The sequence below is a fragment of the Martes martes genome (genome assembly GCF_963455335.1).
Source record: "Martes martes genome assembly, chromosome: 4".
Taxonomy (NCBI): Eukaryota; Metazoa; Chordata; class Mammalia; order Carnivora; family Mustelidae; genus Martes; species Martes martes.
In genome coordinates, this window is record NC_137891.1 from 159,727,215 (window position 1) to 159,742,248 (window position 15,034).

Here is a 15,034-nt window from a genome sequence, read left to right on the forward strand (position 1 = left end):
GGCTTTCACCCCGTCGGACCTGGGCTCGCTCAGGTTCCGGGGGCCAGGCCTCTCCATTTCATGGGAGCCCTCTTTGCTGTGCTTGGGGAAGGAGGGGAACTGGAGCCGGGCACAGCTCCCCTCACGGACCCTGCCAGGCCCGGGCAGCAGCCCCTGCCCTGTCGTCATCCTCTTTTCACACCACAGAGGGATCCTGTCTCCTGGTCTGTTTAATTCTCCTATTATGTTTCCCAGACTTGGAGCCTCTGGTTCCCTATTGTCCTGAGCAGCGCTGTGCATTTGTGTAAAGATTAGACGCGGTAGAACCCTCGCTCTCCTTCCAAATGGTCTCTCTTCTACTTTCTCAAATCCGAGTTCTTTCTCTCACCCTATGCTCTGCTTCCTTGTCCACCCTCTCTCCCTGCCTGTCTTTATCTGCCTCCCCGTTTGTTTTCCTCCCCACCCGGACCCCTCCTGCTCCCCGCTGACCTGCTTGTCCTGCTTTCTCCTCTTCATGGTTCAGTGGTTTGAATTCTCTATCCGCCCCCTCCCCCACCCTGACCCTGCTTAATTCCGTATTTATATTCTCCAGGAGACTAATAGAAATGACTAGGAGTATTGCTCACCTCATTCCAGAAATAACTCTTCTAGATTCTTAGAGAGACACCTTGGCGGGGGAGGGCAGCGAGCACTGCATGGGGAGTCTCTGGTTTTTGCTGAAGGGACTGAGATCCCAGTCCCGGTGCCGGTTCTGCAGATCCACCAGCTGCGTGACCTTAGCCAAGCCAGGCCCCTCTCTGGGTCTCCTGGGCCCTAGTGGAGCTGATCCCCAGATCCTAACAGCTGCCTCCTGGGGCCAGGACGGAGAAGAGCAGAAAAATGCTCTGAGCACACAGTAGGTACTCAGAAAGGTTGGTTCCTGCTTCCCCTGCAGCCTGACCCAGACTGGGGGAAGGAAGATCACGCTGGCGAGTCTCTCTCTCCGTACCCCTCTGTGGCTTGCACAAGGTACGTTCTAGTCACGCCCTAGGAGGAAGCAAGCTTGCCGATTTCTCTGTGGTCACCGTTGTCCCCTTCCTAAGCGTCTCATGGCAGAATTGCTGCCAAACACGGGAACTGCGGATTGAGCAGCCTGGGTTCCCAGGGACCTGGTTTCTACAGTTCAAACCCAGGCGTGTGTTTCTGTCTTCCTTCCTCCCTCAGACAGCACTCTCTCAAGGCTCCTACTGTGTGCACGGCCAGCTCCGGGCCTTGCCCTCTCCAGAGCTCTGGACCTCGAGATTGCTGGGGAGATAAGCCCGGAGTCATGAGTCAGGCAGGCAGGAGAGCAAGGAGAGCTCTGGGAGTTCCGAGAAATGAGAGGGCTTTTCCTGTTATACTTGGAGACAGGGTCCCTGAAAGACGTCGCAGCACCTGGACTCTGAGCCAGGCCTGGGCAGGAACAGAGGGCGAGTGCTGGTCCCACAAGCTGCTTAGCTCAGCACCAGGGCATCCACACTCTGTCGCCAGCCAGGCCCAGGTTCTAGGCTAGTGGAGAGGCAGGAGCAGAATGCTAGCCCCCGGGGTGCACCCCACCCCCCCACCCCTGCCTTGCCTTTTTGGAAGAGTGTAGCCACGGAGGTGAGCCAACTGCCCTGTCGTGTCCAAGGCCGGAGGTCTTTCAATAGGTGCTTTGTGTGTATGCCCATAGGGGCAATAGGGTCTGGAAGGGACCAGAACGCCTTTCCCCAGGCCCTGGGAGGAGGGATGGGGAAGGAAGGGAGGGGGCACTTCCTGGGTGAGGTAGGCATGAGGCAGCTCCCAGGGGGGCAGAGGTCAGGGGTGAGCTGCGTCCTTCACTGAGGGAAGCCAGCCCAGAGAGGGCTCTGATTTGCCCAAGGCCACACAGCCTTGAACACCCCCTTTCCCCTCCCACACAACAGAAGGGGCGTCCTCAGCCTGATTGGCAGTGGGCAGGCAGGATGGCAGGGTCTCCCCCAAGGAGAAGCAGGGTTTTGCTCATGGATCTCCCCCTTTCCACCCCTGACTCAGCAAGAGCCCTGGAGCAGCCACACAGAGAGTGAAGAAGGGGGTCAGGCACATTGGGGATGACTTGAGGCAGCCCAGCAGAACCGGGAGGGGTCCCTAGAGACTGCAGGAGAGCTGCTGTACTCCAGGAGGTGCTCCAGGCACAGAAGGAGGAGAGCGGGGCCTTCCCTCCTGCCTCCACCCTCCCCTGCCCTCCTCCCCCACCCCACACCAGGGAGGCCAGCCAAGGCGTGCACCCCTGGGTAGAGGCGGTGTCATCGCTCTCCTGTACAATGGGGCAGGGCTGGATGGGCAGGGGCGGGGCCGTGCCTGGTGTTATAAGAAGCCGCCAGGGCACTGAGGCAATGAGCTATCAGCTCGGCTTGGCAGCAGAACGCTGGCGACAGGCACACTCCCTCCTCTCGTCCAGCCCGTGCGCTCCACCACTGCTATGGTCGCCATGCCCACTGCCTGGTGCTCCGTCGCTCTGGCGCTGCTCCTGGCTCTGCAGGAAGGTGAGTCGCCCCAGCCTCACCTGCTACAGCAGCCACCCCACCCCCTCCGGGGCTGCTTGCAGGTGCCTCCCTCCCCAGTTTCCAGTACTCGCCGGTCAGCTGGGGGCCCTCAGGGGTGGGAGTCCTGCAGCCGTGGTAGCTCCGGGGAGCTCGGCAAGGACAGAGCTGCTACAGGGCACCGGACAGCACTGGCCCTTCTCAGCCGGCATTGCTGGGGCTTCCCCCAGGCTGGCCTGGAGCTCCTGAGCAATGAGAAAGCCAACTTCCTCGATTATGCAAGAGGAGGAGCCCAGCAGGTCCCCTATCCCAGCTGTGCCGGGCGCCCTGACCCACCTCTCTGCCTCTCTCTCTTTCTCTCCTTGGACACACAGGCAAGGGCCAGGTGGCCGCTGCTCCGGATCACCCTGCGCCCTCGCCCCGGGCCCGAGGCTCCCACCTGCGGCCTCGACGTTGCTCCTGTAGCTCCTGGCTGGACAAGGAATGCGTCTACTTCTGCCACCTGGACATCATCTGGGTGAACACCCCCGGGTGAGCGCGGGGATCCAGGCGGGGCTCCCGGCAGCAGGGCAGGGGATGGGAAGTGTCCCGCAGAGTCCAGCTCTCCCTGGGCCTCCAGACAGGGTCACTGCGCTACTAGGGAGGATTACTGGTTATTTTTCCAACTTCCACGTGGGGGCTGCCCCATCACACAGGGCTACCTCGAGAGAGTTCTTGCAACAGCCTGGTATTGGCCCCGTTTTCCAGATCAGGGCACTGAGGCTCAGAGAGGTCAGGTGCCTGCCCCAAGACTGCACAGGAAGGAGTAAGCAGTAGGTGGAGGCTCCCTCCTAGGCCAGAGCTGCCGAAGCTCACGCCCACTCTGCCATGCGGCCTCGGCATGATCTTCAAGAATAAGACGCTGAATGACAGCACCCATGCCTTGACGGTGCCAGGCTCTGTGCCAAGCACGGCTCGTCTGTTATCAGCCCACGAACCCCTCGTCCTCCCCACGATGCAGGCGCTGCTGCCGTCTGCAGTGACAAGATGAGAAGCCTGGGCTGTGTCACCTGGCAGCGCTGGGGTGGGATCCCAGGGCTGTCTGCTCTGTCTGCACCCGCACAGCCTCCGGGCCACTGCATACTTCGAGTTGAAGTTTCTCTGGGTGTTTGTGTTTTTTTTTTTCCTTCCCCAAATTGCAAAAGGCAAGAGAAGCTCCGCACGTAAGCGTGTGGAGATAATCCGCATCCAAACACTCGCTCAGGGCGGGAACGCTGCCAGTCCCTGCGTGCTGGGTCTACCTGGGAGTCATTACAACTTCAACCACATTGTCTAAAATTAGCTCTGGCACCCGAAGGTGCTGGTCCAACCGGCCACAGGGCCCCTGCCCTGCCCACAGCCTGCCTTGGCCAGACTTTGAATCTGAAATCAATCCCACCTGATCTCACACACACACACACACATACACACACACACACACACACATGCACACACACAAGCGCTTGCACACACTATTTCTAAGTCAGCGCGTTCTAAGCCACGTTTATCGCCCTCCGGGCAGGGGATGACCAGGTGAGGGCAGCTTAGCTGAGAGCCTGTATGTTTACTTCTGTGAGATGGCGTTTCCTCCCCTCCTCCACAGGGACCAGCCTGGCCCTCTCCATCAGCTCAAGTTCCTGGCTGGGAGGGGCTGGGAGGACTCCCCACTTCCCGACTTAGGGAGGGAACACTGTTCCGGCGCCTCCTCTCCGTGCTGGGAGGCTTACTGAGTGGGGCTGGGGGTGTGGGAGCAAGCAGAGGCCCAGAAAGTGGTGGGGGGGACCTTTTCCCGGACCACCTGGCAACCAGGGAGGGGCCTGCGCTGGGCCTTCTTGAGGTCAGGGGCTGATAACGTTTTTACTTCCATCCCAGGGGCATGGGTGGCCATCCCTGTGTGCCCTGCGGACACTCTCTGCTTGTCAGTGGTCGGAGTTTATCTAATCCTCTCCCTCTCTCCCCCTCCCCTCTGCTCTCTCCACCCTACACCACTACCTTGCTGGCTGCCTGCCCACAGACAGACAGCTCCTTACGGCCTGGGAAACCCGCCAAGACGGCGGCGCCGCTCCCTGCCGAAGCGCTGTGAGTGCTCCAGCGGCGGGGACCCCGCCTGTGCCACCTTCTGCCATCGAAGGCCCTGGTAAGCTGGCCCTCCACCTGCAGGGGCCGGGGGAGCAGGGTGTCTGGAAGACGGGCAGAGAAGCAGAGTGGCTACTGGTGGGGAAGCAGGGTCCTGGGAGCCTATAGGCTGCCCGCCTTTCTGTGGGGAGGCAGTCACCCCAAGTCCCTCCCACTGCCCAGCACTGGGGGCTTCTGAGAGCACCCCACCCTCACTCCTGGGCAGAAGGGACGCTCCCCAAGTGACAACAGAAGCTGCTCGGGCACAGAGGGGATAGGACTTGTCCTGTCAAAGGAGAGCGGGGCCTGCAGCCTCTGTCCGTCTGTCTGCGCAGGGGCGCTGGGCTTTGGCTTCCGAGCTGCAGCGTGGAGCGCTCTGGAGCTTTCTTGGTGGAGAAGTAGCAACTAGACTTGGGAGATCGTGGCACTACCCCAGAGTTGTCACAGAGTTGCTGGGGGTTGGAGGGCGGTGGTTGGGGCACTCTGCCAAGTCTCTTAACTCTCCGGGCCTCAGTTTTCCCATTTGTAAAAGGAGTGGGAGACTGTGTTCCTTTGCTTGTGCACCTGGAGGATTTGGAGAAAGCAGAGACTGGCTTCCCCGGCCCAAACCTGCCCTTCCTAGGATGATTTATGAGAAACTCCTCCTCTGAGACTCAGGCTGTGGCCCCACCCCTGCCTCAGTTTCCCCTCGCAAAGAACTGTGCTTAGCTGCAGGTGGCTGGATTCTGGGAAGACCAGGCCCCCAGCTGCCTCTTTCTGAGGCTAAGAACACATTCCCGGCAGCTCAGTTTTCCTCGGCCCCCACCCCGCCTGGGAAAGGAAGGATGCCAGGTGCACAGGGGTGGAAACGGATCTGTTTGGGGTGAGGGTGGGGGGGGGGCACTGGGCCCACAGCCAGGTGTTCTCAGGGCCCTGGACAGCCCCTCACTTGGGTCCTAATGCTGTTCATGCAGGACCGAAGCTGTGGTAGTCCCAGGCAGCAGGTCCCCTGCCAACGTGTTCCAGGCCGGCCAGAGATGGACGTCCGCGGGAGAGTTCCTCCAGCAGCTGAGGTAAGGGGTGCCTGCACAGGCAGAGCACCTCCTGTATGCCTTGCACGTTGCCTTTGTTCTCCAAGGAGGCGGGACTGGGTCCTTACTGGGCAGCCAAGGGAACTGGGCTCAGAGAAGTGAAGGCACTTGCCCAACATCCCAGCGGTCCATGACAGGCATCTGGCTGGCTCCAGAGCCGGGGGTCTTAGCTGCTGTGCTCTCTGTCCCCACCAGGCCTGGAGGTTGACTTTCTTAGGGGGGGGGCAGAGGGACTGTGATGATGGAAGGAAGGCATCGGGTGTTCATTCAGGTGGTGAGGGTCTCCTATGCGCTGGGTCCAGAATGCTCGGCGATCTAGCCTGTCCCCTCCTCCCTGTCCCAAACCGGATCCCCTTCCTGGCAGCCCTGGCATGGCTCAGCGCGAGGCCTGGCCCACGGGGATGTGTGCACAAAGGTCTGTCTGACCACATTGACTTGAGAATAGAGCCCCCACATCTGGCCGTGCAGCCGAGGGGCTGAGGGGGCAGTTCTGAGCCAGGACTGGCCTATTTGAACCCCTGCTGTGCCACAAGCAAGCCTTTGTGACCTTGGGCTTATTGCTTCCCTTCTCTGTGCTTCAGGTCCCCATTCTGAGCCTGGGACATCAGGGCAAGCCCTCTGTAGGGGTCGTTGTGAGGGCAGATCCGTTGCCGTCGGTGGAAGGCACTCAGTGGGACCTCTGGAGACACTAACCATTCAGACCTCTGCCCTTGAGGCTCCTCGGAGCTGGCAGCACTGGGGCCCTGCGTGGACCCCTGGGGGCTCCCATCTTTGTGGGGAGGCTGAAACCTAGAAGACAGCACGGGATGGGGAAGGGAAAGGGAAGACCCAGCATAGGGAACTGTCCGAGGACGAGCAGAATCAAGAATCAGACTTTGCAAGCGCACGGCCTCTGGTAGTGGACGAAGAGCTTGCTTTGCCAACCCATTCTCATCCTCACACCGGCTAGGCCTGGGTTTATTTTACAGGCTAAGAAAGGGACTCGGGGAGGTTGCCACGCTTGCCTCAGTTCCCATAGCTGGGAACTGCAGCCAGACTCCCAGCTCCAGGCTGGAACCCTTGGAGTCAGGACAAGACCCCTTGGATGATGCTGGAGCCCCTGCCAGGGGCTCATCCCAGTTCAAAGGGCAGCTAAGACCCATATTTGTCTGGGTTGAACCACCTTGAGCGGGACCTTGAAGAATGGGAATTTTAGTCCGTGGAATTTGGGTGAGGGGAGGTAAAGAGCCCAGAAGGAACGGCAGGAGCACCGATGTGGAAGTGGGAAAGCAAGTCACAGGAGGTACGCTGTTCTTGGCCCTCCGGTCATTCGGGCAGCCTTTGACATTGAACATCAGCTTCATCGAAGTCCCCGTGGGCAGAGGAGATTCTAGCATCTGGCCTGTCCCTGATGTGCAGATTTTGTTTTCAGGGTGAGCTGTGGCTGCCCCTGACCCCAGGGCAGCTGTGATTAAGGGGGTCAGGTCCTGCCGCTGCTGCCTGTCCTGGGAAACACTTGGGCAGCCCATACCTCCCAAGATGCTAAATGGACCCTTCTCGATTCCAGGGAAATTTCTGCCACCAAGATCCGCTTTGCCAGACGACACCAGGAGGCAGAGAGGGAGCCGAGGCCCATGTACCCCAGGCGGAGGAAAACATAGCACTGATTGCCAGATCGCCGAGGAACGCTGGGAAAGAGCCTGTGTGAGGCTTCGAGGAGAGGAGCAGCCCAGGGCCAGGGACATAACCTGCTGAGGCAGCACGAGCTCTGGCCTCCTTGCACGGGTGAAGGAGCTTCTCCCAAGGCAGCTCATGTCTTCACCCTGCCCAAGAAAGCCTTCAGCCCCCAGGCTACAGGGTGGCCTCCCCCACTAGTCCCGGCCCCACCGCCCCGCTAGAAGGAACTACATGAGGAGCGTGCTAACCCAGAGGCCACGTCCTGAGAGGTTTCCTGTCTATTGGCTACAAACTGGGATCGGCCAGCAGTGGTGGACCCTCAGATGGAAGCCAGAGCTGGAGACTGGACAGGGCTGGTGTCCTAGGCAGGCCCCGTCTGTCCCCTCCAGTTCTCCCTCCCCAGAGTCCTCCCACCCTCATGTCCCCAGGATGCTCCTGGTGAGAGCGGCCTGTCGGCTTCATCTGTCTGTATATAACTTATTTCCTCTAAGAACGTGGAGGATTCTGTTATTTATTTTAATGTATTTTTTAGACTCTATTATTTACCTGCGAACTTGTGTTTTTAATAAACGAAGAAGTGTTATTCTGATATTTTGTCTTGGCTGAAGCAGAGGTGGGAGGCCCCTCTCAGGAAGGGGCTGCTCAGAACTTAAGGGGACACAGGAAGGACAGAGAAAGGGTCTGGGGCAGTAGCCAGAGCCCAGGGTTTTATTTCCCGGGCCCTTGCCGGTCACCTACAGCTGCTAACCCAGCCTCTCTAGGCCCTCGCCTATCACGTGCCTGAGCAGCCATTTGTAGCTCTGAAATCCAGGATTCTGGGACCTGTGTTCCCATCGGGCCAGTCACCTACCGCCAGGCCTTTCCCAGGAGCATGTTTGGAAGGAATCAAGACCCACTTCTGCTCCAGCAGCCCTCACCAGGAGCTGTCGTGAGGCCCAGAGTCTATCTGTTTGGCAAAGGCTGTAGCCAGATGGATCTCAAGACTGTGTGCAGCCCGAGGGGCCAGTGGATGCTATGACGGTGTTACAGCCTGGCCCTCACTCGTCCCTTGCCCCGGCCCTCGCCAGTGAACAAGAAGTGAGTTTTGACCAAGGAAGCCCAGGGCTCCAGGCCTGGGTCGACCAGTCCTGCCAAGGCCGGAGAAGCAGGCCACCCGAGTTCCAGGGTTGACCAGCAGTCAGGATCACCCATGCTGACAGCTGCCTGGACGCACAACCTCCATGTCCGCCAAATCCTCCTGTGACAAGCTGTTCCCTTTTCTTCCGGCTGGCCTGGGCTGGGAGTGGCAGGTGGCCCGAACGGCTATTGCGAGATAATTATTTACACACTGTTCTGATCCTGCCTTGTCCATGAAGCCAGCCCTGACCCCCTCCTGGAAGGATGACATGCCACACATACTGAAATCCTACTGTGTACTTGCACTTGACTGATACTAACTCCATCTCGGTAACCTGTGACAGAGGAATTTTTATCACTCTGTTTTAATGATGAGGAAATTGATGTACAGAGAAGGCAATTTACTTGCCCAAGGTCACACCGTAAGTGGTGACGTCAGGATGAACCCAGAGTCTAGGGTACATATGGATGGATGGATGGATGGATTTTTAAAATATTTTTGGTTGAATTCATGGATCACCACTGCAGCATGACCTGGGACAAATCTCTTTCTGGGCCTCATTTTTTTTTTAATCTACAAAATGGGAAACAATAGTCTCTAGCTTATAGGACAGGTATGAACATGAAAGGGACTGTTGGGTTCAGTCCTCGGCCTGATAAAAGGCAGAGGCTGCTTGCTGGGCCGTCAAAAGTGATTCTGTAATGAGCAGAACAGCCCTTTCGCTGACGAACCTGAGGTGGGCGGTCGGGGAAAGAGGAGTGGTCAGAATAAGACTCTTGGACGAAGGGGCTGTTCCCACAGCCTCCAAAGATGAGTAAGACTCAAATAGGAAGAGATTGAAGAGGGAATTCCAGACAGAGGGAACAGGGAGGGTGAAGGTATGGTAGCAGGACGGACAGAAGCGGTTCCCATGGAGAACCCGTGTCGCTGGAGCATGGTGAGGGAAGAGCGGCAGGAGATGATGCCAGAGACACCTCGAGGCCAAAGCAAGGAGGCTGGACCCTCTCTTGTGGGCCACAAAAGGGCTATGATCCACAGGGGAGCTGATCAGAGCTGGGCTTTGGAACTATACCACCAGAGGGCTGCACAGGGCAAGAGTGGACAGGGAAGAAAGTTCGCCCCCGGCCCTCAGCAGTCCACAATGCATCCTGGGTGGTGAGGGTTGGAGTAAGTGGGCCCGGAGTCAGGGCACGCCTCTCAAATCTCAGCAGAGTCTCATGCCAGGGGAATCTCACTCCGTGGCAGCCCAGCATCCCATGCCAAATGGCCCTGCCCCTGGAAAATGCCAAATGAATAGCCAGTGGCCAGGCTGGGCAGCTGAGTAGGGCAACCCCAGGAGAGCAGGTGTGAGGGAAGCCTGGGAGAGGGAGGCTGAGATCGGTTGAGGGTGTGTCAGAAGCGCAGGGAAGGAGGCATCCACTGCCCTTGGCACAGGTCCCTGTAGCCCTGGCCAGAGTTCAGAGATCAGAGACCCAAATGATTAAGTCACAGAGATGATTAAAGGGAGAGGAGGAGACCCAGGAGGCAGGTATAGGAAGGTGACGGTGCAGTCTCTCGGATCCTTATTCCCGGGGGAATGGGGGCCTCCAGCTCAGGCCCTGCACTTTAGGGGGTCCTACTCTGGCCTTCTTCAGTCACCTCTTGTCTCCACAGGACAAAAGGGGTCATGTGTGCCTCGAGTCTGTGCCTGCTACGAGACCACACTGCAGCTAGCGGGGGCCCCAGAAACAGGGGGGAAGGTAGGACGGTGTGCAGAAGGAACGGGGAAATCTGGGGGGAGCAGCTGTCAAGTCAAAACAAACCCGGGGAAGCAAGACATCAGCCCTTCAGGAAGTTTGTCCAAAGTTCGGAGGACAAATTCTCCCCTTTTCCTGCCTTTTTCTGCCTTTGCCATAAATACTTAGCTGGTTTTGTCAAGGCTTTGTGAGTCAAATTGATGTTCCCTCGGGCTGGAACACCAGGCAGGGATAGGCCAGAAGGGGGCACAGAATGACCCAGATTGACTCGGGTTCATGCACAGATGGAAGCCAAGGCAGAGGGGGGCGTGGTCCTGAGTCCCAGACTCGGCCGCCCGATGCAGCACGGGGCCGCAGGTGAGGCCTTTCAGTCCTGGGGTGGTCCTCCCCACACAGTTCAGAGAAGTCATCCGCTCATGAATGATCGCTCTCCGGAGACTCTTGTGAGCAGGACAGACACAGCTCCTGGCCTCACGGGGCAAGAGAAGAACCCCTCAAAACAGAATAAAAAACCAAACACCCAAACCAAAAACCACTGTTAACTATTAAGATAAAAATAATAGCTAGCGTTTATTGAGCACATTCACGAAGCGCTTTATGCACACGAATTTCTTGGTTCTTTGCAGCAACTTACACTGCAGGTTCTGTCATTTTAGTATGTGGCTGAGCCAGGATTTAAACCTCAAGCTCCAAACGCCTATGCCTTACCACCTCTCCGAGAGGACATCCACCTGGTGATGGGAGTCCCTGGGGTGGGAGAACCCAGGGAGGCTTCCCAAAGGAGGTGACATCGAGGCCAACCACAAGGAAGCCAATTCAGTGAAGGAAGAGAGTGGACAGGAGTGTCCCGGGCAGGTGGGGGAGCAGAGGCCAAGCCTGGTTGCGGAAGAGAGCCATTCTCAGCCCCTTTCAGGGAACAAAAGAAGAAGGGGGCCTCGGGGAAGGCTGGAGAGGGGGAGGCAGGAATGGGCTGTGCCCTCCTGAGCCCCAGATCAGGCCAGAGCCCCCAGCATGGGAGAAAGGGCTCCAAGCAGGGAGAGCTACAGCAGCCGTCACTCCCCATCACAGCCTCAGACAATGTCTCCCAGGAGAATACTGCCTCGCTTGAAATGCCCCCCACTTGTGCTTCATGCCTTTGGATCGAAGCACACTTGCTCTGCTCAAGGGTCTCACAGGTTGGCAGGCAAGAGAGACGAGGCAAAACGTTGGGATAGGAGGAGGGATATGTTACAGACTGCCCTTCCAGCCGGTTTGGTAGTGGGGCGGGTTTGGAGAATGGGCATGGTTTGCACACTCTGGAACGAGGAAAGGGCATTGCTGCTAGGGGAAGGGAGTGAGGCGTGTCTGGCCAGAGCTTGGAAGGATCTGGAGTGAGGCAGCCGGCCTGATCAGCAGGGGCCAGGCTGGGAATGGCATCCAATGCCAGGAATTTGAGCTTGAGTGATGGGGACCAGTGATGATGGCTAAGGAGGGGACAGCCAGGGCAGGAGCTGGCCTTGGGTGGCTGGCTTGTCACCGTTGCCTCCCCAGCCACTGCTTCCAGCTCATCAGGGTCCTTCCAGCCCCTCTCAGGGGAGAGCAGAGTGTGGGCCTCTCCTAGGCCTGCCAGGGACCTGAGCCAAGAGCCCTCAGCAGCTCGGAAGGGGGCCGTGTGCAGGCCCGCCCCAGGAGCCCTGGAAGAGGAATGTGGCCTAATTAATTCTCAGAAGCTCAGAGGGCCTCGCCTTGTGGGAGCAGCTGCCAGGACAGGCCTGCCAGGCCGCCACTAGCCCCGCCTGTCGATCACTCAGTGCTGGAGAGAGTGAGGGGGACAGCAGGCAGGGAGCCGGGAGACGGGGGTCCAGGGGGCCAGCCCCTGGCCTCCAGGCCCACACGTGTCCTCCGACCCCTTCACAGGTAAAAATACGACGATAGTAGTAGCCAATGGGCCTCAAGGGCTCACGGGGCGACAGGCCCTGTACGAAACAGGTGGTAGGCGCCCTCATCTAAGCCGCACGAGGACCAGTGAGGTAGGGGCTGTCTTCCCATCTTACTGATAAGCTTCCCGAGGCTCAGAGAGGTACGCTCTCCTGCCTGGGATCACGCGTTCAGAAAGCACAAGCAGGGCTCCTGGGATTTGAACTCGGGCAGTCTGTGTCTCAAGAGCGAGTTGTCATAACCACTGTGTGCTGGGCCGGCTCAGCAGGGGAAATGGAGGCCCCAGGGATCTGGGATTCCGTTCCCAAGGACAGCGGACTAAAAAGGGGCCCCGGGCTAGGAAAAGGGATGAGGACCTGCAGAAGGAAAGGCCACGCTGCTTCAGTTGCCGCTGCTTCAGTTGCCTCCTCCCACCTTTCCCTTGGGCTTCTCCCTCCCCTGCCTATGAGTAAGCCCCAGGGGGGATGCCGGGGACCCCGGGGTCACTACTCCAGGCAGGTGGGGTGGAACGAAGGGATCTTGTCTCCCTAGAGTCTCTAGCCATGGGATGCCATGTGCCAGAAGCCCTGTGACAGCACCGGCGGCTGGACCTTGTGCCCTGAGACTCCTCCCAGAGACCCTATTCCCCACACGGCGGGGACACAGAGGCCAAGGGTGGCTCAGGGGGTCAGGGAGGGGCTGGACCAGGACCTTATGGCTAGAGAGCGTAGAGCCAGGACAGGCACCCCTACTGGCCTGAAGCAGACCAGAGGGAGGGCCGTGTGGCCCCACCACATCCCACCTCCGGGTTCTGCATCCTCATCGGCCGTGCAGGGGTGAGAGGGCGGGTCCATAGGCTTGTCCCGGGTTCCTCAGTAACAGCCCATGCTAACAGCGCTCCGTGTGTCAGGCACCATCCCAAGTGCTTCACTTAATTTTAACATTTTATTCATAACTATATAATATATCATCCTAAGGCTGTCCCATAACGTGTGGGTCCCCTCATAGGTGTGTATTTAAGCTTGTTCAATTTCCCACCAGCGAAGCGATATTGTGTGCTACGTTTGTACATCAATTTTATATTCATTCCTAAGTCTTTTTTGCTACATATTTTTTTATTGAGACATAATTCACGCACCATAAAATTCACTCTCTTGAAGAGTACACTTCAGTGGGCTTTAGTATATTCACAAAGTTATACAGCCCATCACCACCATCTAGTTCTAGAACATTTTTATCTTCCCCAAAAGAAATAGCCTTCGGCAGTCATTGCCCACATCCCGGTCCTCCCCAGATTCCAGAAATTACCGATCTACATTCTGTCCCCATGGGTTTTCCTCCTCTGGACATTTCTTATAAATGAAATTGAGCAGTCCATGTGGCTTTTGTGTCCCCTTGCACTTGGCATCAGGTTGTTAAGACCCCCCCAACCCCGCATGGCACAGCGGGTGTCCGTATTCTATTCCTTTCCATGACGGAATGATAGCCCATGGTAGGGATGGATTACGTTTGGTTTATCCATTCATCTTCTAAAGGATGTTTAAGTTGTTTCTAGTTGTGGGGCTAAGCACTTTTTAGCCCTCAACAACCCTATGGGAAGGTGCTAGTCTGTCATCATATAGACAAAGAGATTGAGTGTCCCTTCCCAGGTCACTTAGCTAGTTAGTGAGCGGAGTGGGGGGCTTTGGCTCAGAGGGGGCTTTGGTTCCACGGATTATGGCTTTGGCCATCCGGCAATACTGCCTCCGTGCTCAAATAAGATAGCGTGGGTTGGGGCTCACGGTAAACTGCCCTGCACGTGGTACCCATTGGGCCTTGAGCAAAGGGTGCTGTTTCTCAGCAGCATTTCTGAAGGTGGCAGAGCCAGGGTCTGCCAAGCAGGGCCCCAAGGTAGAACAGGGATGTCAGAACATCCAGTGATAAAAACTTGCTATCTTGGCACATAGGTGATTCATTCAGGAATGGGGACATCTCTTCACACCTGGTGGGGGCCTGCCCTCCCCAGCTGAGCATCACTGATCACAACCCGAAACTCATTTCTCTGCCCATCCCCACCTAGGAAGCCGTGGTTCCCCTCACGGCCCCAAGGCTCTGCCACTGGGCATCGAGGAAGGGATCTGGGTGGCATCAAGGTCAGAAGTACAGCCAAGGCCATAATTGACCTTGGGCGGGTCTCTACCTCCTTGTGGCTTCCACCTAGACAAGAAATCTAAATACTTTCTTTTTTCCTTTCTTTCTTTTTTTAAGATTTTGTTTATTTATTTGCCAGAGAGAGAGAGAGAGAGAGAGCGCACAGGCAGGGGGGGCAACAGGCAGAGGGAGAAGCAGGCTCCCTGCTAAACAAGGAGCCCGATGCAGGATTTGATCCCAGGACCCTGGGATCACGACCTGAGCCGAAGGCAGACACTTAGCCAACTGAGTCACCCAGGCATCCCAATGCTTTCTTTTTTCTTTTTTCTTTTTTTTTTAATCACAAAGTAAGACAATACATACACAAAACTTGCAGCTAAAAAAAAAATGTAAAGAATTTTTTGTATGAGCATCTAGAATAAAAAGTAAGTCTTCTCCTTGCCTCTCATTCCAAGGTAACCACTCTGAGAATGAGGTATGTAGACTTTTCCTATGGATTCAGGTATAGGTTTTTACAACTAAATTTTTAGAAGTGTTTATGATAACAAATGGAGACCTAAGTCTCCCCGCCCTGCAGCCTGCCTTCAGCACTCTGGAGACATCTTTCCAGACCAGCACACAGGGATCCACCCCAGTCTTCATTTTAGTGGCTCCATGATAGATGGGTGGATGGCCGGGGAATGGTGGGACAGACTGCTGTCTGTTTAACCATTCACCCGCCGATGCCTTTTGGACGGCCTCCGTTTGTCATTTTCATAAACACGCTGCCGTGAACATCTTGTTTATGTGATTCAACCA

General features: G+C 57.1%; 1 protein-coding gene across 1 annotated transcript; it reads left to right on the forward strand.

Moving 5' to 3' along the window:
• The first annotated feature begins 2,359 nt into the window (after positions 1-2,359).
• EDN2 (endothelin 2) lies at positions 2,360-7,945 on the forward strand. The gene is made up of 5 exons (XM_080802124.1): positions 2,360-2,501; positions 2,873-3,029; positions 4,531-4,653; positions 5,585-5,683; positions 7,248-7,945. Exons 1-5 carry the CDS (start codon positions 2,438-2,440, stop codon positions 7,339-7,341), a joined length of 537 nt encoding a protein of 178 aa, XP_080658250.1. The 5' UTR covers positions 2,360-2,437; the 3' UTR covers positions 7,342-7,945.
• Positions 7,946-15,034: the final 7,089 nt, after the last annotated feature.

Excerpts from the sequence above, each read along its gene's own strand:
- EDN2 (XM_080802124.1), top strand. The coding sequence starts at position 2,438 with ATGGTCGCCATGCCCACTGCCTGGTGCTCCGTCGCTCTGGCGCTGCTC. Across the intron at positions 2,502-2,872 it reads GCTCCTGGCTCTGCAGGAAG|GCAAGGGCCAGGTGGCCGCT; the intron begins GTGAGTCGCCCC and ends TTGGACACACAG. Across the intron at positions 3,030-4,530 it reads ATCTGGGTGAACACCCCCGG|ACAGACAGCTCCTTACGGCC; the intron begins GTGAGCGCGGGG and ends GCCTGCCCACAG.